Here is a 23,894-nt window from a genome sequence, read left to right as displayed (position 1 = left end):
TGACGACTAGAGTAGACACGGGCAGTGATATTGCTACGATACAAAGTGCAATTTCAGTGAAGCATCTTGCAAGAGCGCTGGTAGACGAGAAATGTTGAAATTGCTTCTCTTATCCCTGTCTTCGTTCAGGGAGGGGATACCTCTGATCCACACCTACCCCGCCTTCCCCAGACCAATGCCCCCGTTAGCTTCTGTCGCTTGGAAGTGGTCGCCTGTGCAGACCTCGAAGAGCTGAGATGCAACCACGGCTTGTGTAGCTTAATTCTGCAGATCTGCTACCTACCGCAATGGCTGAGCAGACTGTCGAGCGGCTTTGTTGGAGGCCACTTAAGTATCGAAGGGCTCGTAGAACCCTTAGTCCCTAACTGCCTAGCCAGACCTACGGACGAATACCTCGTACGATAGGCTCAGCGCAGGGAGACTCACTAGTTAGCAAGCTGAATGCTGATTAAGAACTTCAGCTTTGGGACGGCTCCCAATTTTCGCCCTCTTAACAAGAGACTGGAACAGATGCGCGATCACACCTAATGTATCGCGACTATTGCACGGAAGAGGAAACAAATATATATATATATATATGGACACGCTCTTTCGAGACAATGTCCGGATGCAAATCTAGACAAACCTTCAATCCTCGCGAGAATAGGCCTGCTCATGAAATTGTTTCCTCGGATGGGTTTTATGATTAAGGGGATTTTCTGACGCCTCAATGTCTGAGCAAAGGAGACAAATTTACCCCGTAATCATGAAATTAGAGTTAGTTAAGGGCTTTAAAACACGGGGCGAAAGGTTTGGCTCGTCCAAGCTTGCGTACACCTTAATAAGGACCTAAGTTGTTGGGTAACACCTATACCGGCATGGGCCACGCCACGGGCCCGCCACCACCGAGTTTTTAATCTCAGCCAGAACGAATACAAGCGCCCCTTGGACGATGCACAGTCTCACACAACAGTGGTGGAGGCCATCGGGTAAGGTCGCAAATCTCCAACAGGAGGCAAGTCGAAGACTAATGATGGTAAGGACAATGCCAATTTGGTAGTAGACAGTGGGTTACCTCTGGGTGAGAATATTGCCAACCCTAGGTGCTAATTACCTCCTCCCAGGTACCGAAGTTTTTTTAACTCAAGTTAGTTGCCGAGTAGTGCCCTGTCGGACCCTGTTACCGGGATTCATGGAGCCTGACACGAACCGTCCACGGATGGAGGCTAACTCGGCTTTCAAGGGCATGCTTCTGCATGCCAAATCACGCCTGGCCTCCTCGAGGCTTTACGAGGCTTGTGGGGGTGCTGGGGGGTTTGGCGTCCAGTGTTCTTGGAACCATAAACAAGGCCTTACCACACTGAGCCCTCAAACAGAATCCTTTCTTGGGTTTTCTCGAGCATCGAATCTCTCCTTCGTGTTCACATATACTGGTGGCCTAGCTGTCCACAAACTCTTCTATTCACGAAGAAGTTTCTTAGGGCAATAGAAAACGACTTTATCAGAGGGACCATCCGCCAGAATGACCCGTCCCTTGATCCCCCAAAAGTACTCTGCACGGGCCATTGTTGCTTTTGGTAGTATGCACAGACACATTTGGTTCAAGGTTTCCTGCGTAGTCGTTACCCTGTGCTTTTTCTACCTCACCTCCAGTCTATACTCGAGACCAACTTCTTTCCTGTCTCGGAGCATATGGGAACATTCCAGTTATAACGACACCGATTTGAACATCCAGCATCTTACTCGTCGGCGAAAAAACCAACAGCAAACTCCGGATCTCCTGTTACTTCTGGTGACGCGCGATTCAGATTCCTGGGGCACGCTTCCCAACGGCACACATCGGTCTTTCACTTCGCTGTTGACCTTGCTTCACGATGCTTCCATCGATTTCAGCCAGACTTCGCTCGCCATCCTTACATCGTCGCCATCGGAAATTGATTTGTACTCTAGCCTGAGTTTGAACGAGCCTTTTTCGCGTGTCTCATTAATACTACATCCTGGCTATCTTAATCCTGAGGAAGCGACCAACCGCGGTGATCGACATGAAAACTTGGCACAACATAAGCGGCGCAGTGAACTTGCGAAGCTTCGCAATTATTTGATGCTCAACGCTTTGGAACGAGAGAAACACATTGTCTGGATAGATGCAGATGTCTACAACTTCACTGACGGCGTCATCCCGGCGATGATCCGGCATACAACCGACCCCTCCGTGGGACTCATCACGGTTCGCAATCATTTTGGCGAGAGCGATGACAATGACTATGACCTCAACAGCTGGAGTGGCCCTCGAACATCACCCAACGAGGAAGAAAAGGAACGTTTACTCGAGGATTTGTCTAGCTGGGTCGGCTCACCCAGAGAAGGCAATCAAAATATGGGGGATCTTGTTAGGCAGCACCCGGATGACAACGACATGTTCCGACTAGATGCTGTGGGTGGCACGCTTTTGTATATTCGAGCCAGTCTTGTACGGCAAGGCCTGTCGTTCGCCACGAGCTATCTGGTCGGTACTTCTTGGGCTGGTGAGGGTTGGGATGGTATCGAGTCGGAAGGGTTATGTGTTGCTGCTAGGCCGCTAGGTGCAGGATGTTATGGAATGGGCGGACGTTGGGATAGTCACCACTCCACGGGTTGATCTCTTGATCTTTTGGATTTCTTTCCACACCAAAAATGATGCCGAAAATTGGGATTTCCAGAAACTTGAAGCGCAGAAAAGGTAGCGGTGCGTAATGCACATCGCGGGTCATCATTAGTATTTTCATCAATGAGTAACTGATGTTCGACTTCGTTCAAGGAATCGCCACAACCAACATGTGTAGACAATCCACGTCTCTCGATGGTGCGCGAGGTCCAATCTTGGTCCTTATCAGGCATGGAGATCGATCACTTTCACCCAGGGAATAATTGAACCTGATGAAGCCGATCGAGTCGATGCGCACGAATGCACGTGTGATGGGCACGAGCCTCATTCTGTGTTCTCGTTGATTGTAAAACCACTACCCAATTTACTATTAGCACTGGCCATTCAAGCATGGCAGCGATCGATCTGGAAAACATCAACCAACAAGGGGTGAGCAACGTACCCGTCAATTACCAAGTTGTGTCCGACGACAAGACTCATCCGCGGGAGGCTAAGCAAGACTACCACGTCCCCAATTTCATCAAAGGATGCTTTTCGTCCCTGCCTTGCCTCATATTTCGCCCAGGTCTCGTTGCCCCGCTGTTTGTCGCCCTCTTCCAGGAATGAATCGAGGAGCTTGGTAAGCAGAAATCCTGGACTGACAGCATTGATTCGTATGCCGTGGCTGCGAGCCTCAAGAGCAGCCTGAGATGAGAGATTAGTTTTGAATCCCCAGAAGGTACCACAGCTGGGCGAGAGGAGGGAATGGGCATCTCATCGATTGTGCTTACAGCTTTGGTGATGCCCATCACCGCATGTTTTGAAGCAGAGTATCCTGTCGTCCCTGCTCCAGCTTGAATCGAGTTCACTGATGCACAGTTCACAATTGATCCCCGTTGTGGTGGACGGTGCTCTTCACTGATCACAATGTGAGATGCTGGGTTTTATTGCAGCATTGGTTGGAGTGAAAGGGCCAACGCACACTTCGATAGAGTCTTGCTTCATCATTTGCCTGAGTTGGTATTTGTTGCATAACCACACTCCAACCGTATTCACCTCGATCACCCGCTTCCAGTCCGCTAAAGAGGTGTCCCATGTTGGACCAAGAGGACCGATGACCCCGGCGAAATTGCTATTTGAGTCTGGTCAGTCATGGTTGGGTCGAGGGATGCTTAGACCTGACACACGCAGCATAGTCAATGCGACCAAATTCTTTGACAGCTTCGTCGACTGCCCTCTCGACATCTCCCTCGTTAGTCACATCGGCCCGGATTGCGAGACACTTTCAGGCTCGGCAGCAGTGTCAGTGACGGCTCTCTCGGTGATTCCAGGAAGTCTCTCCGGGAGATATGTCTCACCTTGGCACCATACTGCTCGACGTTCTTTTTGCCTTGCTCCAAAGTTGCTTCATCGTTGATATCGACTATGACAACGCCTCGAGCGCCTTCCTTGGCGAATGATACTGCAATGGCATTGCCTAATCCTCTGGCACCCCCCGTAATGAATGCGACGCCAGGAGCAAGTGGACCAGATCGAAGGGCCATTTTTAGTGCTTGGTCACCGTTGGTAGGGTACCTACCTTTAGATGGAGAGTAGTGGTCTCGCTTGCTGATCTCGTCGGGAAGCGTTTCCTTATATCTTGTGGCAAGGTAGCCCGCTTGCTCAGTTCACAAGGCCAAGGTGAGTGAAAAGATCCAGGCGAGTAGAGATTCAACCGAGGGCCCGACTTGTCTAGACACGAGCTTTCGTGCTATGTTACCAGAAGCTCTGGCGACTCCGTGAGTTATATACCCTCACGGCACATGGCTCATGTAGGACAGCCTCGTTACACTCTCCCCCCTCTCGGACCCCGCGTGTCCCCGCAGGGTTCCGTGGACTGAGTCATTGGGTTCATCTATCAAAGCTGTAACCTCGGCTTGTGACACAACATACCAGTGATGCTAGGGATGGCTGGTTGACGCAGAAATCTTAGATATCTTGTTGGAGGAGGTCGGCCAGTGCGACTGCGTACTGCAACACTTTGTGGGCGTGTCAATAGAACACCTTTTCTTGTACGGCAAAAAGCATTCGGGACCATGGCTTGTCAGGAGCATCTGGAGTGATCCAGCTATGTTCATCTCGAGATGGGAGTTTCACAACGGTTGAGAGTAGAGGGGATTCGGTGAGTATTAGCATCACGATCTTCCCTCCTGGGACTTTGTTCATCTGATAGCCGGACTCCTCAACCCATCTCTCGACTCATCGGATCGCTGATCAGCCCATCGAGTGATGGTGGAAGTATGCTGCTGCCAGAGAAGATCACGAGTCCAGCCCTCCTGAATGCACTATACATACAACGTGAACAATTTTAACCTCGAGTCAAGCTATTCAAGTTGGCTCAGGTGATCGCAAACTCCGAGACACAAAAATCCACTAGTAGAGTAGTGCTCTCACGAATTGTGTACAGGGAAGTTCTGCCGAGATTTTAATATAAGAGACCGCCTGTTAGCTTGAAGCTAAGAAACTAGTCATTCCTTAGAGCTGGAAATCCACGTTAGATCCACCTGGGCTTTCGACATCAGATGTTCCTGTTGCTTCTCCGAATCAAAGCTCCAAATCCAAATCCAAATTCAATTCATGTTGTCACTACTATCCTTGTAACATTTCGTCCTCTCAGCCATTTGCTGTATGGGGTTCTTATAGTTCCCATCTCATCGAACACTTTCAACATCGCCTTCCCTATTGCCAATTGACGATGGCGATGGCGCTCCCCATCGGCTCCGAACCACAAACCACCACTCTTCCAGCTCCTCAACCACCACAAAGTCTCCGCAACCCGTTGCCCCTATCTGCGAGTCAGGAGGCTCAAGTACGTGACATATACTATAGGAGAGTTCGGTCAAGATGCGGAGATGAAATCAAAGGTAGGATATGCTCCACGCCCAGCGCTTTCAAAGTCCATGTCACTCGCCTTGGGTCGATTGCACCTACTTTTGATCTTCCCCATGGCTGACAGGTCTTGTCTCCAGAATTTGCCAAATGTGCACAAGGCCGTACATTTACAGTCGCATGGTCCTGCCGTGTCCAGCAACTCGCCATGAACAGCTGTATGATAGCTCACGCGACCAAAGCCGAAGAAGACGGTGCTCGAGAAGATTGGTTTGCAGGTGTGATGGAAAGGAAGAGGAAGAAAGAAGAAGAGTCGGTGGCAGTTGAGAAACGAAGAGTTGAGATCATTGAATTAACAAGGCGACAAGAGGAGAAAGAAAAGGCCGAACTCGAACTGAAGAAAGCTCAAGAAGAAAAGAATGCCATCCCAAAGAAAAGTGGCTGGTTTGGAGGACGGTGAATAACACCACTGATGGCCTCCGACCGATGATTTCCACTTGAGCCTCTTACACCCCATGTGGTCGACGTCGAATGGGCCATACGCCGTTCAGGCATAAAGGCCCAACAATGTTGCTGTTCTTTACGCAACCTCTCGAGCATGTTACCCAGCACCACGGAAAACCAAAAGAGGCCTAACATCCAGCGATGATTGGTAGCTGTCAAGTCAACAACCAGCCTCACACCTCGCTACACAATCCTAGACGAGTCCCTCTGAAAACTCAACCCGGTGGAGATTTGCGATAAGCTGAGGGGTTGAAATATAGCTCGCAGCCATTGCCGATGTTCAAGCCACGATCGAGCATGAGAAGGACATGACTGTTCTATCCCGGGATCGCACCACCATCTTCTGTACATTATAGCTCTCACCTCCAACAAGAACTTATGGCTCTGCATCTCCGCATCTGGACCGGCGCATACACATTCAAAACTGCGAGCATCTAAATGCTCCTACTCGCCAGCATCACCGCCGTCGATTCTCAATTCCCTCGATCACCGGAGCTTTCGAGCTCACACAAGCTCTCTGAGGCATCAGTCGCGTTGATGGCCACTTGAGCAGCCGCTCGATGTTGACGATTCTGCAGATGACGATCGAGAAGTACATAGGCGGCTCCTAGCAGCAACAGGCAATTCAGACAAGCAACGATAGCTTCGAAGACGCTCACACTGTCAGGGTTTGACGCTGACAGTTTTGCCATTTCCAGGTATTCGTTTGTGGCGGTTAGTACCGTCGACGATGAGAATTCAAGTCGAGGACTATGACTGACGATAATGATCATGAGATTTTTTTGGATCTTTCTGTCTGTGTTCGGGTGCTGGTTGGTTCCTAGTTGAGTGGAAATGATGTGGCAGCAAAAGAGATTCCATGCAACAATTTGATCGTCTTATCAAGGCCCACATTGAGCAAACAAGAATTCGAATCAGAAGATTTGCATTTATTCCTACAAACAGACTATGGCTCCGTATGCAGATACCAGTTCAAACAAGTGATGAAACATCGCCAGAATGAGAATTGAGGAAGCGTTCTTATCTTCATGGTCCTCAACCATCTATCGAAGTATATTGGACTGTTGTTGTCTATTTGACTTTGACCTCACCATTGAACACAAACAACGAGGCCATGACCGATGCGACCAAAGGCTGCTCATTGCAGTCCAATGTCCTCCACTTTCACCATCTCAGACTGGAGTCATACCTGACAACAAAATCATCCACGGCCTTTACAAACGCGCCGACGTGCTCAGGGGTAATTTCAATGTTCAAGGCGATGAAACCACGCTGGGCGGTCCAGAAGCCGTTCTCGAGCATATGGTGATAGAAGAGACCCTGCAGAACCTCCCTGTCCGGCCCAGCGAAGTGAATGGCGTTCAAGGAGCCAACACCTCGGATGAACATTTTTGGTGGGTGCTGTGGATTTGAGACGGAATGCATGTCATCTGCAACTGGCCGAGTCGGCAGTGGGAGAACATGATCTCCAGTCCTGTTGATTTCTCTCGAGACGAGGACATCATCGATTTGGGACCTCAGCGTGTCGCCCAGGGAATTCAAAGCGCTGACTTTCTCCTCGGTTAAGAGATTACAGCCAGCGACACCGGCGGTCATGGTGAAAATGTTATTATTGAAGGTTCCTGGGTGCTCGAGGGTCCCGTCGCGGGGGTCGTAGAGCTTCATGACTTCTTTTCTGCCACCAAAAAGCCCGAACGACATGCCACCACCCACCCACTTACCCAGCGTCATGAGGTCCGGCGTCACGCCCGTGGTAGGACCAAGCCCGCGGTATGTAAGCCGGGAGGTCATGACTTCGTCAAAGATCAACAGTGCCTTGTTCTCGGTCGACAACCTACGAAGTTCCGCCAGAAAGTCGTTGGTGGCCGGATAGCAGCCGCCGGACCCAAGCATGGGCTCGATCAGAATTGCGGCCAGAGAATCCTTGGGCAGTGACTCAACCAGGGCGCGTGTGCCCTCAAGATCATTGTAGGTGGCAACGACGAAATCATGGGGCAAATTGATGGTTTTCTTTGTCGAGGGAGTGCGGCCGGAGATGGTGGAGCCGTGATATCCCTTCTCGAACAGAAGGATCTTCTTCTTGCCCGTGTAGGCCAGAGCGGTGGCCAGCGCCATCATGTTTGCTTCGGTGCCAGAGTTCACGAACCGGACGAGATCCAAGGCTGGGAATCGCTCCACGATGAGACGTGCCAGCTCGGGCTCAAGCTCATTGTGGGCTCCATAGTTCCATCCCTTCTCTATTGCCTCTTGTAGGGCGGCTTTGATGACAGGGTGGTTGTGGCCGTATATCCCGGCGGTATACTCACCGAGAAAGTCGACGTATTTGTGGCCATCCAGTGTGGTCAGGGTCGGTCCAGAACCCGACGTGACGGTGATTGGGAACGGGGATGAGTGCAAGACAGTGCGCGTGTTGCCTCCAGGGAGATACTGAGTTGCTTTTTCATGCTGCTTCCGTGACTGGGCATTCTTGTTGGTATAGGTGGTGTGAGCTTCTCCGAGTGCGGCTTGCAACAGACTGGAATTGGATAGGGAACCCATGATGAAGGGCGGATTGTCACATTAACTAGGAGCTATGATGATGCAATGGTACTGATAAGAAGATGGCAGTTTTATATATCTGTATAAATACCCTCCCTCAACCTGCACAAGGGCGTGAATCAATGGTGGCAGTCATGAGTGGAAAGTGATAGCGAGTGGGTCTTGGGATATGAATTGGAGGCACTTCGCTATGGACTGCTCTTCTGGGTGGCATGGCTGGAATTGATTCCGAGCCTGCCCTGCCCTGCCCCCTTTGTGACGCCGATTCCAAGAGGAGCAGGAAAAGGTAAATGCTCATTTAATGAGGCTATTAGAGGGTTTCTAGAAAAAGTAAGGGGGATGAGTTACATAAATACCAGACATCCTCCTCTTTACGTGATTGAACGACTGCTTGGTGACGCGGCAATGTTTGCTGTGCTCGAGTTTATTAGCTAGCTCAATGATACTGTAGCAATCTCGTGGAGTATGGATTGGCTGAGATATCCTGATCGGCTACCATCACTCAACTTGTTGGACCACTGGCAGCTGTTCAGATTGACCGCCAGAAGAAAAGCGTGCTGTTTCAGAGTCATCTAGTATAAAGAGTAATGCTCGTCGTCTCATTTGAGACAACCAGGCACGGCTCTCTCTGTCTGTTGTAGTTATTCGTAACCTGTGGGCGATCAAGAAAGATATTCCACTCGTAGGTGCCAAAGCCTAAACTTGAGGTGCCCAGCTCCGATCTTCTTAACTAAATCTCCTTATCGACTCAGGTCTCCAGGTGCTTGCACAGGTACCTAGGCAGGCCCCTCGGCCCTCTTATCGGGTGCTTGGCTGCCCCTCTTCCCGCTTCCCTCAGGCATCTCCCCTCCACAAGTTTCTTCCTCCCGGTTCCAGCTCGTCGGCCAAGCAATCGTTCTCGGTTGACCATCAACAAGGACCACAAAAACAACTCGACCCGACCAAAGCATGAGTTTCTCTTCGTCGTCAGGCAGACGGATCTCGTCTCTGAGGTCCGCCCTGCACAACAGTCCAGATGGTCGGAGATTTTCCATCCACCCTGAAGAGGAGAGGAGCTCCAGCCCACACCAAACCCTCAGATCCCACCCCGCACATGCAAGACCTCACGCTGGCCTTGACACTTCTCGCGGAAGCACTGGCGTGATTTGGTATTGAATGTCCATTCCACTGTCTATCTTTGCTGGTGTCTGACTCCTCCAGGTGCACTGAACAAGCCTCCAAGCACGGCTTCCTCGAAAACCCCGAGAGCTGGGCCAATCTTGGTCAGGGCGCACCCGAAGTCGACGATGACATTGAGGGCTGCTTCGCAAGACCTACCTCTATCCCCTTGACCCTAAACGGGCGAGAGTACGGTCCGACAGCCGGAATCAAATCTCTTCGAGCCGCTGTTGCCAATCTGTACAATGAAAACTACCGACAGGGGAAATCCTCGCAATACTCATGGGAGAATGTTTGCATTGTTCCTGGTGGAAGAGCAGGATTGATCAGGATCGCAGCTGTCCTTGGCAACGCATATCTTGGATTCTTCATCCCGGATTACACAGCATACAATGAGGTGAGTCCGCGGTTGCACGCATACCATACTCTTCTCAGACCACAGACAACAACGGTACACTGACCGGCGCCAAACCATTAGATGTTGAGCTTGTTCAAGAACTTTGTCGCAATCCCCAGTCCTCTATCCAAAGACGACGGATACCACATCCACGCCGAGAAAATCGCCGACGAACTCGCTCGAGGCACCTCAGTCATCCTCACGTCCAATCCTCGCAACCCGACTGGACATGCACTCCACCCAGAAGAGCTGGCGTTGATTCAAGACATCTGCCGCGACCGCGCGACGTTGATCTTTGACGAATTCTACGCGGGGTACAACTACAGCTCCGACTGCGACGGCAGCACCATCTCGGCGGCTTCCAACGTCCAAGACGTCAACCAGGACGACGTGATCCTGATCGACGGGCTGACCAAGCGATTCCGTCTGCCTGGCTGGCGAGTCGCATGGATCGTGGGACCCAAGGAGTTCATCACCGCGCTGGGCTCCTGCGGGAGCTACCTCGACGGCGGTACCAATGTCCCGTTCCAAGAGGCGGCGGTGGCGATGCTGGACCCGCCCAAGGTCAAGGCGGAGATGAAGGCGCTGCAGAGTCACTTCAAGACGAAGCGCGACTACGTGTTGAAGCGGTTGCGGGAGATTGGGTTCACGTCGGGTGATCAGCAAACGCCCGACAGCACCTTCTACATCTGGCTGGACCTGACGACGCTGGAACCGCCGCTGCCCAAGAACAGCCTGGTGGACATCTCGAATGGTCTGTCATTCTTCGACGCCCTGCTACAGGAGCGCACGATTGTCGTGCCGGGCATCTTCTTCGACCTGAACCCGGCCAAGCGGCGGGATCTCTTCGACAGTCCGTGCCACCACTTCGTGCGGATCAGCTATGGGCCCAAGTTGGATGTGTTGAAGTTGGGGCTGGACGGGATCGAGCGGGTGGTCAAGCGGGCCAGAGGCGAGTTTGGCCAGTTCGACAGCGCGATTCATGATGAGCCTGAACCCAAGACCCCGAGGAGCCCGGTCCATTTTTGGAAGAGTCGAGGTCAAGGTGAGCAGCATAATTGACGGACAAGGGGACTGGGATGTTTGACAGTGTGTAACGTGAAATGAAGATTGGATTCTAGGAATTTTTCAGGTAGGTAGGTACATTTAGAGTTACACGACCACGTTCAGAGCCACAAACATGCTTGACCGGATTCGAACCCACAACTCCGATTAATGTTTTAAAACGACTAGTTTGATTCATCACATTGGCTTGATGAGACACAAAATTAAAAAGCAATCGCTGTCATCTCGACGGTCCGCCGTCCTCTCTCCTCCCGCCTGTCTTGCTCTTCCCGTCGGGTCATAAGCCCGGCGTGGGCAGTTGAGGTAGTTTTGGTAGTTTTGGTAGCTTCGGTAGCTTCGGCAAGACGTGGGGAAGCGAGAGCTTGGGTAAATTGACTTTCGGTAAACTCAGGTTGAGATCTGAGGAACTATGCCCTGAGCAGTGATTAGTTTCTAGGTTAGCATTAAATCAGTTGCTGTTTCGAAAATGGGGTCAGGCGCGGCTGTGCCAGGAGAAAATGGAAGTGTGACTTACAACAAGGCCAGAGTCAAGTCGCCATGGATGTGCGCCTTGAGCTCAATCTCAATGTCCAAATTCAATTCAATTCGGAGTTTCAAGCCATCCTGGTCCATGGGATCTTTGCCAGAGGAGTCCTTGGCGTCAAAGGCTTGCGCGGTCTCCAGAGGTTGTGATGGAGGCGGGCCTCTCCATGGGATCTCACCACGTAACATGCGTGCATAGGTGACGGGTCCAATCATGGACTGTCCCGGAGGTTTGATGTACTCGAAAGGTTGTTCTTCCGTGATGTCTTGAGGCGCCGGGTTCTTCAACCACTGTGGATGCTCCTTGTCGACGTACTGTTTGGGTGGGAGATTTTGTTCTTGTGGTTGCTGGCGCTGTAATTGTTGTTGCGGCTCATTGCCCTCGTCGATTGAGGCCATGGATCGAGCATTTCCACCACCGGATTGCGCCTTGGCCTGAGCAGTCCTCTGACGTTGATTCTGTCGCCTTCTCCGTCGCGACTGTGACCGAGACCGAGATTCGTAACCTTGGTCATCCTCTGTTGTTGAGACTTCTGACTCGACCCTCTCAGGAGCCGAGGGTCGTTTGCCTTTCTTGCCGGTCGGCGTCTTGGCCGGAGTAGGCGTTTGTTGAGGTTCGTCGTCGGCCATGGTTAGCTGAGACGAAGATGTAAATTTGCACAAGGGGCTGTAGTGAGGGCAATGATGGACGAGAGAAGTGATGACACGGGAGATAAAAAGTTCAGAGAAAGGAATGGAGTGAGCATGATCAGGCAGGTACGAGTACTACTCGGAGTGGTTTCAACGTCGCGGATAAAGCATCAAGTCTAGGGGGTGGGGAAACGACATCATCGAGACCAGGATACCAGGATCAGCCATGTGCAGAATTGGGTTTCAAGGAAAATGCCATGATGGGAATGCGTTGAAGCGGCAAGATGTGGCATGGTAGATTTACACGGTGATGGGAAAAGGCAGTCCAAGAACTGGGATCGAGATGACAGGCAAAAGCGAGGCGGAAGTTGGAACAATCCTGGTCGAAGAACGGAGCATTCAGCACTCGGATATACTATGATTTGCTGGCGAGGCAACCACCGCCCCAGATTGTCAACGGTGGTGCCTTCCTGGTGCGGCACCTAAAACCATAGCGCCATCCTTGGAGCATGACGCGAGGTTGGCTTCTTGCCGGCTCGCCGACCACCAACTCGCGCCTTCCTCAAGTCTTGGTGTTCTCTGATTGGCGAAAACCTTAGATCGTGCTGTCTCATTGGCTGGATGACTGGGGAAGTCACCACCGGGTTTGCGTACTCGTCCACGCTCCTTCTCCTAGTAACAGCCACTGCCCATTTCTGCATCTAACCGACCCAAATCATGAAAAGGCAGGTGCGACTACGGACACAACTCCAACTAGTCTGGCAACCACGACCGTTGAGAGATCACCAGTCTTACGTAGGTATCCATATGACGAGGAAGATACCGAGTCTTGTACCTACCAAGATACCTAGTACCTAGTCCCTAGGGAGGTGACATTGACATCCCAGACTGAGGCTGCAGGCATACCACGTTCATCCCTCATCCCTGCACTCCGAGTCCTTCTGCTTCCACCAGGCCACTGATCGCTCGATTTGATACGAGCTTGGACACAAACGGCTGTGATGACAACTTCCATGCCCGCCTTTCTCTATTGCTCTCCTCCATATCCTGTATTGAACCCTGTTCCTGTCAGCCACAACGTCCACCATGATCGCCCCTCTCTCTCATCTTGTCTTCCAAAACTTGGTCAGACACTCCTTTGGGTTCCCTCTCTCCAGGTTCTCAGACCTGATCTGCTCAACGCGTGGCGTCCTCAGGCACAGTGGTCTGCAAAAGCAGCAACACACCACGTCATGATGTGCTCTTCTCTCACACTATCCATGAGCTTTCGTTCCTACCCATCACCCTGACTGACGTCGCTGTGGGGTATACCTGCATATCCTGCCTTGGGGCCTGTTTTTGGTCCTGTCTCCGAACAAGAAGTCCCGGAATTCTTACGTCGACTGTCTTTTGCAAGCATACAACTCATCTTCACCCTCCTCCACACTTTTTTTCCTAATCTCTCGCCATGTCTTCTGAACAAGAAACAAAAACCACTGAAGAATCTAGCATCGGCGGTAATCTTGACGCTGCTGGTTCTGCTGCTGGCTCTGGAAGTGTAGGCCTCGACGCATCCTCCAAAAAATCCGAAGAGAAACGGAAACCCAAGAAGTTAGGCCAGAAGTCTGCCGAGTCCACTCCCGCCAAAGGCGACAACCAGGAAAAGGTCGAAGCCAACGGCGAAGTCAACGGTGAAGCCGCTGCCCCCGAAACACCAAAGAAAATGGATAACCAATCTCGCTCCAAATCACGACAGGGCAGTCGCACTCGTGGTCGAGGATCGAGTCAACCACCCAGCGACACAGACAGTGCCTATCGAAGCGATGTCTCACAGAAAGGCAAACGGAACAGAAACCGCAATCGGGGCAAAGCCCAAGCTCAGTCACAAGCCCAATCTGGCGGTGGTGGTGGTGGCGGTCCACTAGGCGCCGTTGACGAAGTAGGCGAGACTCTCGACGGTGTCACAGATGGAGTCGGAGGCCTCGTCAATGACACCGCTGGCAAAGCCCTCAGCAAGCCGACCGAAGCTCTTGGTGGCCTACTCGGTAACAAAAAGAAGGGTGGTCAAGAAGAAGGCGAGGAGGAGGACGCGGGTACGAACGAACAATTGAGACTGAGACTTGATTTGAACCTGGATATTGAGGTTCAGCTCAAGGCGAAGATCCACGGTGATTTGACTCTTGGTCTATTGTATGTTGTCCTGAAATCCACATGCTCGAAAGCTAACGTCTCACAGGAACTAGTGCTTGATCCAGTACTGTTGTTTTCCCCCTGCGCTGCTTACACTCCTGTCCAAATTCAACCCGCATTGCAATTGCAGAAAGAGGATGTGTTGCGCTCGACCATGCATATGTGTTCTGGGAGTCTGCTCTCTGTTGTTGTCGTTTTGTTCAAAGACTCTTTCACGGCGTTGATCTTGTTTCACATTGGCCTGGTTCTCGAAATGGCCAGTCTTGTATGTAATAAAATGACCATACCTCAATTAATCATCGGATTCCGAAAAGAAGATGACATGAGATTGACTTTTGATCTAACTTTCATCTGGGCGACTCTGTATAGTCACGTGATCTCGAGAAAATGGATCGTTGCGGAATTGGCGTGTCGGAGTCGCCAGTGATCTTTCACATCACGACCTCTACCAGTTCCCAAGAGTAGCGACATCTGTAAATGGGATGCCGTGCAAACATCGCAGGCCTCGGACGGTATCGTAAGCGGTTGTATTTGCTCATCGTCTCATCGTCATTGCCATCCACCCACGGCAGACTGCCACCCCGACCCTCGATCGTGCCGACGGTCCAGCGACAGCATGCCTCCTCTTCCCTGAATCCACCTCTAGGGCGTTGGTCGCCAGAACCAACGATTACTTCGTCGCTTGATACTATCTACGCCTTATCGACCGCCCCAGGACGGGCCGCCATTGCTGTGGTGCGCATCTCGGGAGCATCATGCCTCGACATCTACCGCAGACTATGTCCCCAGAAGCCCGATCCTAAGCCAAGAACAGCGACGCTGCGAAAGCTCTACGATCCTCTCGAAGCGCGACACTCCTCCCCGCGGATACTCGACAATGGAGCACTCGTGCTCTACTTTCCTGCTCCTCACACCGTCACTGGCGAGGACATCCTCGAGCTTCACGTCCATGGGGGTCCAGCAATCGTCCGATCGGTCCTCGAGGGAATCTCAAAATGTGGGCGCACTGGCAAAACCAACGAGCGTGTCGTCCGGCACGCCGACGCCGGCGAGTTCACCAAGCGTGCATTCTACAATGGAAAGCTGGATTTGACACAAGCGGAAGCATTGGGAGAAACCCTCGCAGCAGAAACGGAGCAACAACGACGTCTTGCTGTCAGTGGTGCGGACGGCGGCCTCGCCAAGAGATACGAGGAATGGCGCACCATGTTGCTGTATGCTCGAGGGGAGTTGGAGGCGTTGATCGACTTCTCCGAAGACCAGCACTTCGACGAAACACCGGTGGAATTCGTCAGGACGGTGACTGCTCAAGTGTATGCATTGAAGAGACGCATCGACATCCATCTGCAGAACGCTTCCAAAGGCGAATTACTGCGGAATGGCATCAGCATCGCACTGCTCGGCCCGCCAAACGCAGGCAAAAGCTCGCTGTTGAATCGAGTGGTTGGTCGAGAAGCCGCCATTGTCAGTGCAGAAGCCGGAACGACCAGAGATATTGTTGATGTGGCTGTTGATATCGGTGGATGGCTCTGCCGGCTAGGTGACATGGCTGGTCTACGTGGGGATGGGACTGTGTCTGAACACCAACAGAGCCAGGTCGGACTTGTTGAGCGAGAAGGTATTCGTCGAGCTCGAGAACGCGCGTTGAGTTCTGATGTCGTTGTGGCCATTCTTCCAATCCAAGTCGTCGACGGCAGACAACCATCCGTTGCGATCAGCGCCGAAGTGGTCAACGCCATTGAGGAATGCTATTCTGCGAACAAGACAATTCTTGTCGTGCTCAACAAAGTCGATATGCTACGAAGCGAACATTCCATGGAGGACGCGTATCAACAGATCCGCGACGACGTTCGAACAGTTCTTCCCATGGTTCCCGTCGAACGCATCTCCTTCATATCATGTAAAGCCTCCATGGACCCAAACTCGATGGCGTCTGACCCTGGGGGTATTCAAGCGTTTCTCAAGCAATTGACCGGTGAATTCAGCAACCTGACCACAGCAATGACAGGCGGAACCACGGATCGTCTCAGTCCAGGCGAAGCACAGGCCTACTGGGCATCTTCACTGTCCATCACACATCGACAGAGTACCTACCTGAGAGAGTGCAGGCAGCATCTCAACGACTATCTTGGGGATGTGATGGATAATGTGGACATTGAACCCGAGGCCAACCACGCAAAGCCGCAGGACTACCATGTCGATCGGCATGATGATTTGGTTGGCGCCATGGGCAGTGCTTTGAATCCTGATTTCGACATCGTCACGGCCGCTGAACACCTCCGGTTCGCTGCACAATGTCTAGCCAAGATTACGGGCAAAGGTGAAGGAGGCGATGTTGAAGATGTACTAGGAGTGGTTTTTGAAAAGTAAGTTTTTGGATTTCTTTCCCCCCTCACATATGGCCCCTGCGACTACGGGATCCGGGCAGAGGAATGAGAGGATTTTTGTTGGTTTGCAATCCATTGCATGATTGCCAAATGTCATTCTTGGGGGCTGTTCCCCCAAGGTCTCTTGATTCTGGTATTATTTGTGATGCTCTGTTCTGTTCTGTTGGTCCACATGGGTTACAATACAGGCACTGCCTGAACCGGTTTTCAATCCTTTTCCAACCCAAAAGTGAAACAAGAAACACAAGAAACGAAACGCCAAGCGAATGTCCTTCATTTTTGTCCCCAAAGGCCTTTCTCCAAACGAGCGCGTTCCGCCCCCAATTCGGGGATGGAAAACAAGACAATACGATTTAAAAATAATGGCTGGCCCCCAGGATAAAAACACAAAGAGAAAACTAAACTCCTGAAAATGCTTGTCAAACGCTAATGCAGTGCTGTGCGACCTGTCGCTTTGAAGATCCGGCTCCCAGAGCATGATATTTGATTCCCACCCATGTGCCAAATAAAAAGACAAGGACGCCTAAAAATGCCGCTAAAGTTGCTTTGAAAATGACAATGACGATGACGCTAACCAGATATTGTTGTTGGTACAGATTCTGCGTCGGAAAGTGACATGTGCTCGTCAAGAGCCCAGTCGACGAGATGGGAAATGAATGATGGCCGTATAGCCGAGACCAGGGCTATCGAGGAAGAAGAAAATGAAACAAAGGAATGTCGAGGGTACATCGGAAACCCGGTTTGCGGTGTCCAGTTGGAGCGTCTTTTGCTGACAAGACGTGTTGTGTTGTTGTTGTTGCTTTGGGACGGAAAAAGTACAGAGGTGTCGATTTAGTTGTATCCACCACGACCTTGGATGGCAACTGCTGCTTGTCGATTGTATCCGCCGCGACCCTGCACGACGGGAGTTCGGTTGTAGCCACCACGGCCCTGCTTGTTGTACCCGCCGCGACCTTTTTGGGGAACAGTGCCTGCGGGGGTGTTGTAGCCGCCACGTCCAATAGCCATTTCGAAGATTGATTGAAAGTAGGAAATCAGGAAATTAATATTGGGAATGTTGGTCGATGGACAAATGAAAAGTATGGGCGGTGGGTGAAGAAGAGACAAAAGGAAATAAGGAAATAAAGGAAAACTTGATGTGGGATCGTCGATTGTGGTTGTAGATGTTGACAGAGATAGAAGATGAATGACAGAAGTAAGGAAAGTCAAGATTCTATACCTTGGTTATGGTGACTGTGTTATAGTTCGCTGTTGACGCTGATAATGCTGGAGTTGAAGCAGGATCGTAATGATGAAAAAGTATTATGTGGTTTGCGAACAAAGGAAAAATGCAAGATGAAAGTGCAAGATTGATTGAATGAATGTTGTGGTATGATGAGAAATGGATGCCTCAATTGCTGAGGCATCGAGTGGTATATATCTTCAGGCCTGGTCAGTGGGAGGAGTGTCATGGAATCATCAGCCCAAACCCTTACGGGTCCACCCGACCCAAGGCTTTGGAGTTGGATTAGTCCTGGAAAGGCAATGTCAATCGAAGCCGGAGGACTAGAAACCGGCAGATGGTGTAAATTTGGGGGCGGCGAAACGTCTAATCGGACACATGTGGAATCCAAGGACCAAGAGTTCAGTGAACGACCAGGGGCAGTACATGGCAACCCAGCCCTGCTCGTGTATCCAGATTGATGGTAGGGCTGACGGCCACGAGGAAATCGGACTTTTGCAAAACGCCAAACCTTTTGGTCTCTGGTGTCCGGGGTGGAGCTGGGCCAAGGTCATGGTGATGGCTCATTGTTCCTGGAGCGAGTGTTCAGGGTTCTCAGGCACGCCGCCAAATGGGCCAGGAACATGTAAGCATGGCATTTGGATCCTCTTGGCTGTGGAAAGTCCACAATCCTCAAGGGGATACGAAGGCAACACGATGGGTTGGACCAAAGAAACAACAAGACCGGACGGGAGGCGTAATGTTGCAACCATCAGTGGGCAGTGAAGGAAAAAAGGTTGCTGTGCTAAATTCAAACGATATGCATTAGTGGAGGAAGCTGAGGAAGGAGATAGGTGGGCACAGGGCAGGAGCAAGGCAGAGCATGGGAAGGTGCAATTAGTGCTGATATCGCTCGAGGCATCTAACCTAGTTTGGCCTAGTCCATCATTTTTAGGCTCGCTTAGGCTTGCTTAGCTCCTCCTCTCGTCCAATGGCTGATATCGCTCGACCTCGAAGTCCATCCTAAGCCCTAACAATAGGGCGCAGCGTGAACGTGGAAGGCATGCACTGCAACTCTCGACTCCCAACTCAACGTCGATGAGGAAAGTGTCATGGTGTCAAGAGATCCAATGGCTGTCAGCTATCACCCAACTCAGCTATCTAAATTCTCCGTTCCTATCAACAGCCGTCAATTGACAGCCTTCTACCAGCAACGCCCGACCTGTAACACGATTGCAAGGCTTCGATGTGACTGAGATACAAGATGTCTCCCTGTGGATTGATATCCGACGCATCGGGCTTAGTCAAGACATATGCAAGGACCCGTCTTATCGACATGCCAATCTTCTAAGAAAAGGAATCTGAGCTGCATGGGTGGGTTGTGTATCACCCGACATGGACTTTAGCAGTCAGGTACTCGCAGGGAGGATACGGAATACTAATGGATAGCATGACATGTTGGTGGGATGGAGGAGGGACTATACTACTTGGGGCACCTCTAATAATTACCACTCTGTGTTTACCTACTCGTACATGTCCTCCCAGCACATGGCCGATGCACATGTGATTTGGAGACCCGTTCACAGGGCTGACTTGAAAAGATGCCTTGGCCATAGTGTGAGGCTTAGACGCTCGGGGTGGATTATCTTTATTGCGGGGGTCCAATGAACTCAACCGTGGTTTTCAGCATCTGGCCACTCCGAGTAAGGCTCACTTCTATCAGACTGCAAGGCAGATTTCCATCGCCACCGATACTTTTGGACAATGTATTCTGTAGTTCGTCGCTTAACGTTTGTTGTTTGATGAAAATGATGAAACTCGCAGGGCAATTCCTCTATCCATCTTCTGCACATGTTCGATTATTCTCCGACATGTGGAACACCAAAATAGAAACACAACCAGCCACGCTAAACCTCTTTGGTCCCTAGCGCCATCACCTGTTCTTGCCTCCCCAATAATTTCTCGTGCCATTTTCAGACTTGCTGACTGTCGAGCCTCGTCTCTCCCTTTCCTCTCGGCTCGTCGAGTCATTCTTACGCACTTTCCTTGTATGGCAAGTATTCAACAAAGTTCACAGGGATCACTGTCCCCCTTCGGTATGCCCGTTATCACGGAAGACTTCATGGATCTCAATCTGCAGCCTGCGGTCTCGAAACTCGATTCACCGTCATCCTGGCTACCGACGCTCGTGGCAGGCTTCCCACGGAAAGGTGCCCTCCCGATGTCAACGGCTCGTCGCGTTTCTCAGCTAAGACTTCGGAGCTCCCGCAAGCATGCAACGATGAGTGCAGAGAGTTCGTCGGTAATCTTGAAATCCCGTCTTCCTTGACAGGTGAGGATCCTTGCAAGATTGACCGCAAGTCACTCGATGTCCGGGAGATCTGAATAGACCCGACAGCGCCTGGGGGCATCTATCATCATGACCCTGGAAGTCGACAGCAGTACCACGCGTTCACTGTTCAACCCGAGTCAGGTATCTTGGTCATCGCCTACAAGCATACTCTCTGGTGAACTTTCAGCTCTCAAGAGACTATCGCTAAAGGTGATCTATGCCTGGTCGAACTGAATGACCAGTTTCGAGCAATCCAGAGTCAGGACGCCAAATCTTCAAGTACAGCCACCTGATTGATGAGTCGTCTATCCTGAATGATGGATGGCACTTATCAGTGTCTGACTTCTCTCCGATTCAATGCAATGTGTAGTTGATAGCCAGGCTATACCCAATTGATGATAACGAGCGACAAATGGCTCACAATTGTGGCTGCCGACATCGAACCCAAGACGTTCCTAATGCAGGACCCAGGTACCACAGACCATCATTTAAGCGCAAAGCTTAGTTCAATTCCGAGACTCGTGTCCGCAAATATCTTTGAGCCACTCGGAGGTTCTAAATTCGTCTGCAAAGCGAGGTCGGAACAGTATGGGTTTGCTTTGAGGCCCTGTGGCGAAAAGACGGAACATATGATTCTGCCAGAGCAATGAAGGTTTGGTTCTGTTCCTAACCCCTTTCCTACCGTCACATCAATGTCGGTGCCTCATGCTGGCTTGATACTTCTGCCTTTGACCAAGAACTCGTGTTCTTGGCGCCACGTTGTGCCCATGCAAGGGGAAGACAGGAATTCCTCAGATCAAGGCACGGAGTGGCAGCGAATTTGTTGACGTGTGAGGAATGCGGAATTCGCGACTTACGTGTCTTATCAGTAGGTACAATGCCGGTCCCTTCCTCGCAGTTGGCAAGTTCTACCTGTATCGTAGCTAACTCCAGTCACTCTTTACTCTTTCTGCATACTACCATTCAGCAAGCACATTCATTCATTCAATTATGCGAGGATTTGTCCTCTGTCTTCTGGCGGCAGGTGTCGCATGTCAGGGTGTCACACTCTCCGATGTCGTGTATAGTTACACGAGAACCTGGACAATGACGGCTTGGGAAAATGTTACAACCACCCACTGCCCATGCCCACTCGCAACTGCAACTCCTGGCCTATCCATCGATCCCGCTCTCACGTATTCGACACCCACCACGACTAGACCTGCTCTTTCGAGCACACCATTGACCACGACTACTCTGACACCTTTGATCCCAGATGGAACCATCACACCCTCCTTCACCTCAACAACAAGCATGTCAGGTATTCCGGAAGAAAACACGAGTCCTTCAGGGGGCATTCCAACGTTCACCACCTCGACTGGACCGTCTGTCACAAACTCAGCCTATATCAATGCAATCTTAAGACATCACAATATCCACCGCACGAATCACTCAGCCAATGCATTAACTTGGTCGCCAGCCTTGGCGGATATCGCACGAGAGATTGCACAGACTTGTGTCTATGGACATGTCACGTAAGTGCCCCCAATCCCCCACTATGCAACCCTCGAGGTATCAATTTTTAGAAGGAGCGCACTGACACATCCCCACACAGGAGTGTTGGCGGTGGTGGTTATGGACAAAACATCGGTGCAGGTTACACGGCGGATCCCTTCTCGATGGGCAAATTCATCACCGAAGGGCTCTACAACAGCGAAGTGAACCTGTACACTGCCTATGGCAGCGAGCCAAACATTGCCGACTTCACATTGTGGGGTCACTTCACTCAGGTGGTTTGGGAAAGTACCGACAGCGTTGGATGCTACACGGCAGATTGCACCAGCAATGGCCTTGCCAATGCCCCGGGCATTTCACCTTTCTTTACGGTTTGCAATTATGCTCCGCCAGGTAAGTCTAATTCATGCCATCATGATCTTGGTACTGGGACTCACGACCACACTTCTCCTTGCAGGTAATTATGCTGGCTTCTTCGACGTCAATATTGGAAGCTCCATAGGATTGGGCACCGTGTATGCTGATTATTAAGGTGCTCTCTGGCTCTCGGTGGGATCTAGAATAGGATGAAGCATGCTGTAGGAGAAGCGTACCTCCCCAACCATCTCATGAACCTTTTTGAGGCACGGTCATGCAGACTCAGAAACCGCATTCAGTATCAATCTAGGTGTTTCAAAGGCCGCTGCTCGGTAAGACTTGGCCCTTGAGTACGTGACCAAGCACCTGGACCTGTCATCTTAGCTGGCCGGTATCCGAACTTGCCAACTTGAGCATTTAGCATGTAAATCAATCAGCTTTTATTTTTCCTGCAACCTCTTGTTTTTCATGCTCCGGTTGCTGCTGTGACCAGGGACTTCTAGAACTCCCGGAAACGTCGTTGGCGAAGCAGAGGTAGGAGAAGAAAATGAGATGCAAGATGGAGAGAGTAGAGCCGAAGACGACTAGAGCTTTCGAGAGAAGATAGTACTCATTACGCTGTTAGCCATTCAGGAGTCATAGTCAGGAGACCACCACAAACAAGACATTGTGCATGGTCTAACCGTAGTCCGAGTGCACATGTCGTATGCGTCCGCATTGTTGATAGTTGTTCAAGCACTTGCAGCAGAGCCCACGGCCTCCTTCTTAGGAATGTGCCGTGGTAAGTTTATGTCCATCCAGTCTCCCAATGTAGAATGGCTTCTGCTTCTTCAACAACATCGAAGTATTTTGCACCCACATCGAATAGATTCGAGGTTTGAATCTGTGAGGTCCTATCGCCACAGGCAAGCCCAACAACCTAGCGGTCCAACAGTTCCTATGTCAGAGCAACCGACTTTCCGCAATGTCCCACACGAGGGTAAGCAGCTTGCCATAGGCCGAAATCCAACTGGATAGCGTCACCAGCCATAGCCCTCACACATCCAGATGTACTGACACCGCAGATCACGAGCGTCTCGAATTTCAATCGCTATATCAACGTCATTACGACTCAATAAACATCATCAATCACCAGTGGCAGAGACCAACATGAAGATGGTTTGGAAAACTAACGTGCAATTCATCCACGAGGGGTGTACCAAAGAACGCGGAAACAAACTTCTTCACGACCACAACGTCGCCATCCTGAGGCAACAAGCTATCAAAGGCCTGCTCGAGACCTCGTGGATCGCCCTTGACTCAGACGTCGAGCAATTTAGCCTTGCGCCACCAAAGTCCCGCGTCAGCCATGTCTGGGATCGAATATTCGATCTTGCCACAGAGGACAGGCGAACGATTTTTTCTAGCAGCGGCGAGTAGCCGTCGCATTACGTCGGCGGCTGTGACTGCTTCTGGGTTGGACAGGAGTGAGAGAGGCGACCCTACGGTGAAATAAAATATGCTTTGTACACATCGACGAGGAGGAGTGCCGATCGTTTGCCCTACCCCATGCGATGAGAGAAGCCGGACGATGCCTCAGAGCTGGCGGCAGGGTTGTCGTTAGACAGTGCGGTCCTTCTGGCAGCCGGTGTGGAGAGGGAATTGGTAGGTGATGACCTCCAAAAGCTCGA

The 23,894-nt window shown here is 51.1% G+C and overlaps 9 protein-coding genes across 9 annotated transcripts; 5 read left to right on the top strand and 4 right to left on the bottom strand.

Moving 5' to 3' along the window:
• Positions 1-1,501: 1,501 nt before the first annotated feature.
• Positions 1,502-2,617, top strand: LTR84_008636 (uncharacterized protein; the record flags this gene model as incomplete). Its single annotated transcript, XM_064852181.1, has 1 exon — positions 1,502-2,617. The coding sequence occupies one exon, from the start codon at positions 1,502-1,504 to the stop codon at positions 2,615-2,617; it is 1,116 nt and encodes a 371-aa protein (XP_064701778.1).
• A 390-nt stretch (positions 2,618-3,007) lies between these two features.
• Positions 3,008-4,146, bottom strand: LTR84_008635 (uncharacterized protein; the record flags this gene model as incomplete). The annotated part of the gene is made up of 5 exons (XM_064852180.1): positions 3,008-3,307; positions 3,394-3,520; positions 3,585-3,734; positions 3,790-3,884; positions 3,961-4,146. The coding sequence occupies 5 exons, from the start codon at positions 4,144-4,146 to the stop codon at positions 3,008-3,010; spliced, it is 858 nt and encodes a 285-aa protein (XP_064701777.1).
• A 1,190-nt stretch (positions 4,147-5,336) lies between these two features.
• LTR84_008634 (uncharacterized protein) lies at positions 5,337-5,930 on the top strand (the record flags this gene model as incomplete). Its single annotated transcript, XM_064852179.1, has 2 exons — positions 5,337-5,450; positions 5,598-5,930. The coding sequence occupies 2 exons, from the start codon at positions 5,337-5,339 to the stop codon at positions 5,928-5,930; spliced, it is 447 nt and encodes a 148-aa protein (XP_064701776.1).
• Positions 5,931-7,138: 1,208 nt separating this feature from the next.
• Positions 7,139-8,512, bottom strand: LTR84_008633 (uncharacterized protein; the record flags this gene model as incomplete). The annotated part of the gene is made up of 1 exon (XM_064852178.1): positions 7,139-8,512. One exon carries the CDS (start codon positions 8,510-8,512, stop codon positions 7,139-7,141), a length of 1,374 nt encoding a protein of 457 aa, XP_064701775.1.
• A 1,015-nt stretch (positions 8,513-9,527) lies between these two features.
• On the top strand, positions 9,528-11,129 carry LTR84_008632 (uncharacterized protein; the record flags this gene model as incomplete). The annotated part of the gene is made up of 3 exons (XM_064852177.1): positions 9,528-9,652; positions 9,713-10,067; positions 10,149-11,129. 3 exons carry the CDS (start codon positions 9,528-9,530, stop codon positions 11,127-11,129), a joined length of 1,461 nt encoding a protein of 486 aa, XP_064701774.1.
• Positions 11,130-11,642: 513 nt separating this feature from the next.
• LTR84_008631 (uncharacterized protein) lies at positions 11,643-12,284 on the bottom strand (the record flags this gene model as incomplete). The annotated part of the gene is made up of 1 exon (XM_064852176.1): positions 11,643-12,284. The coding sequence occupies one exon, from the start codon at positions 12,282-12,284 to the stop codon at positions 11,643-11,645; it is 642 nt and encodes a 213-aa protein (XP_064701773.1).
• Positions 12,285-13,731: 1,447 nt separating this feature from the next.
• Positions 13,732-16,823, top strand: LTR84_008630 (uncharacterized protein; the record flags this gene model as incomplete). The annotated part of the gene is made up of 2 exons (XM_064852175.1): positions 13,732-14,722; positions 14,956-16,823. 2 exons carry the CDS (start codon positions 13,732-13,734, stop codon positions 16,821-16,823), a joined length of 2,859 nt encoding a protein of 952 aa, XP_064701772.1.
• Positions 16,824-17,671: 848 nt separating this feature from the next.
• On the bottom strand, positions 17,672-17,848 carry LTR84_008629 (uncharacterized protein; the record flags this gene model as incomplete). The annotated part of the gene is made up of 1 exon (XM_064852174.1): positions 17,672-17,848. One exon carries the CDS (start codon positions 17,846-17,848, stop codon positions 17,672-17,674), a length of 177 nt encoding a protein of 58 aa, XP_064701771.1.
• A 3,818-nt stretch (positions 17,849-21,666) lies between these two features.
• LTR84_008628 (uncharacterized protein) lies at positions 21,667-22,398 on the top strand (the record flags this gene model as incomplete). Its single annotated transcript, XM_064852173.1, has 3 exons — positions 21,667-21,887; positions 21,968-22,260; positions 22,325-22,398. 3 exons carry the CDS (start codon positions 21,667-21,669, stop codon positions 22,396-22,398), a joined length of 588 nt encoding a protein of 195 aa, XP_064701770.1.
• Between the last annotated feature and the right edge of the window lie 1,496 nt (positions 22,399-23,894).

The sequence above is a fragment of the Exophiala bonariae genome (assembly GCF_035927105.1).
Source record: "Exophiala bonariae strain CCFEE 5792 chromosome Unknown scaffold_32, whole genome shotgun sequence".
Lineage (NCBI taxonomy): Eukaryota > Fungi > Ascomycota > Eurotiomycetes > Chaetothyriales > Herpotrichiellaceae > Exophiala > Exophiala bonariae.
The sequence above is the reverse complement of the archived record's forward strand: the minus strand, read 5'-3'. Positions and strand labels throughout refer to the sequence as shown.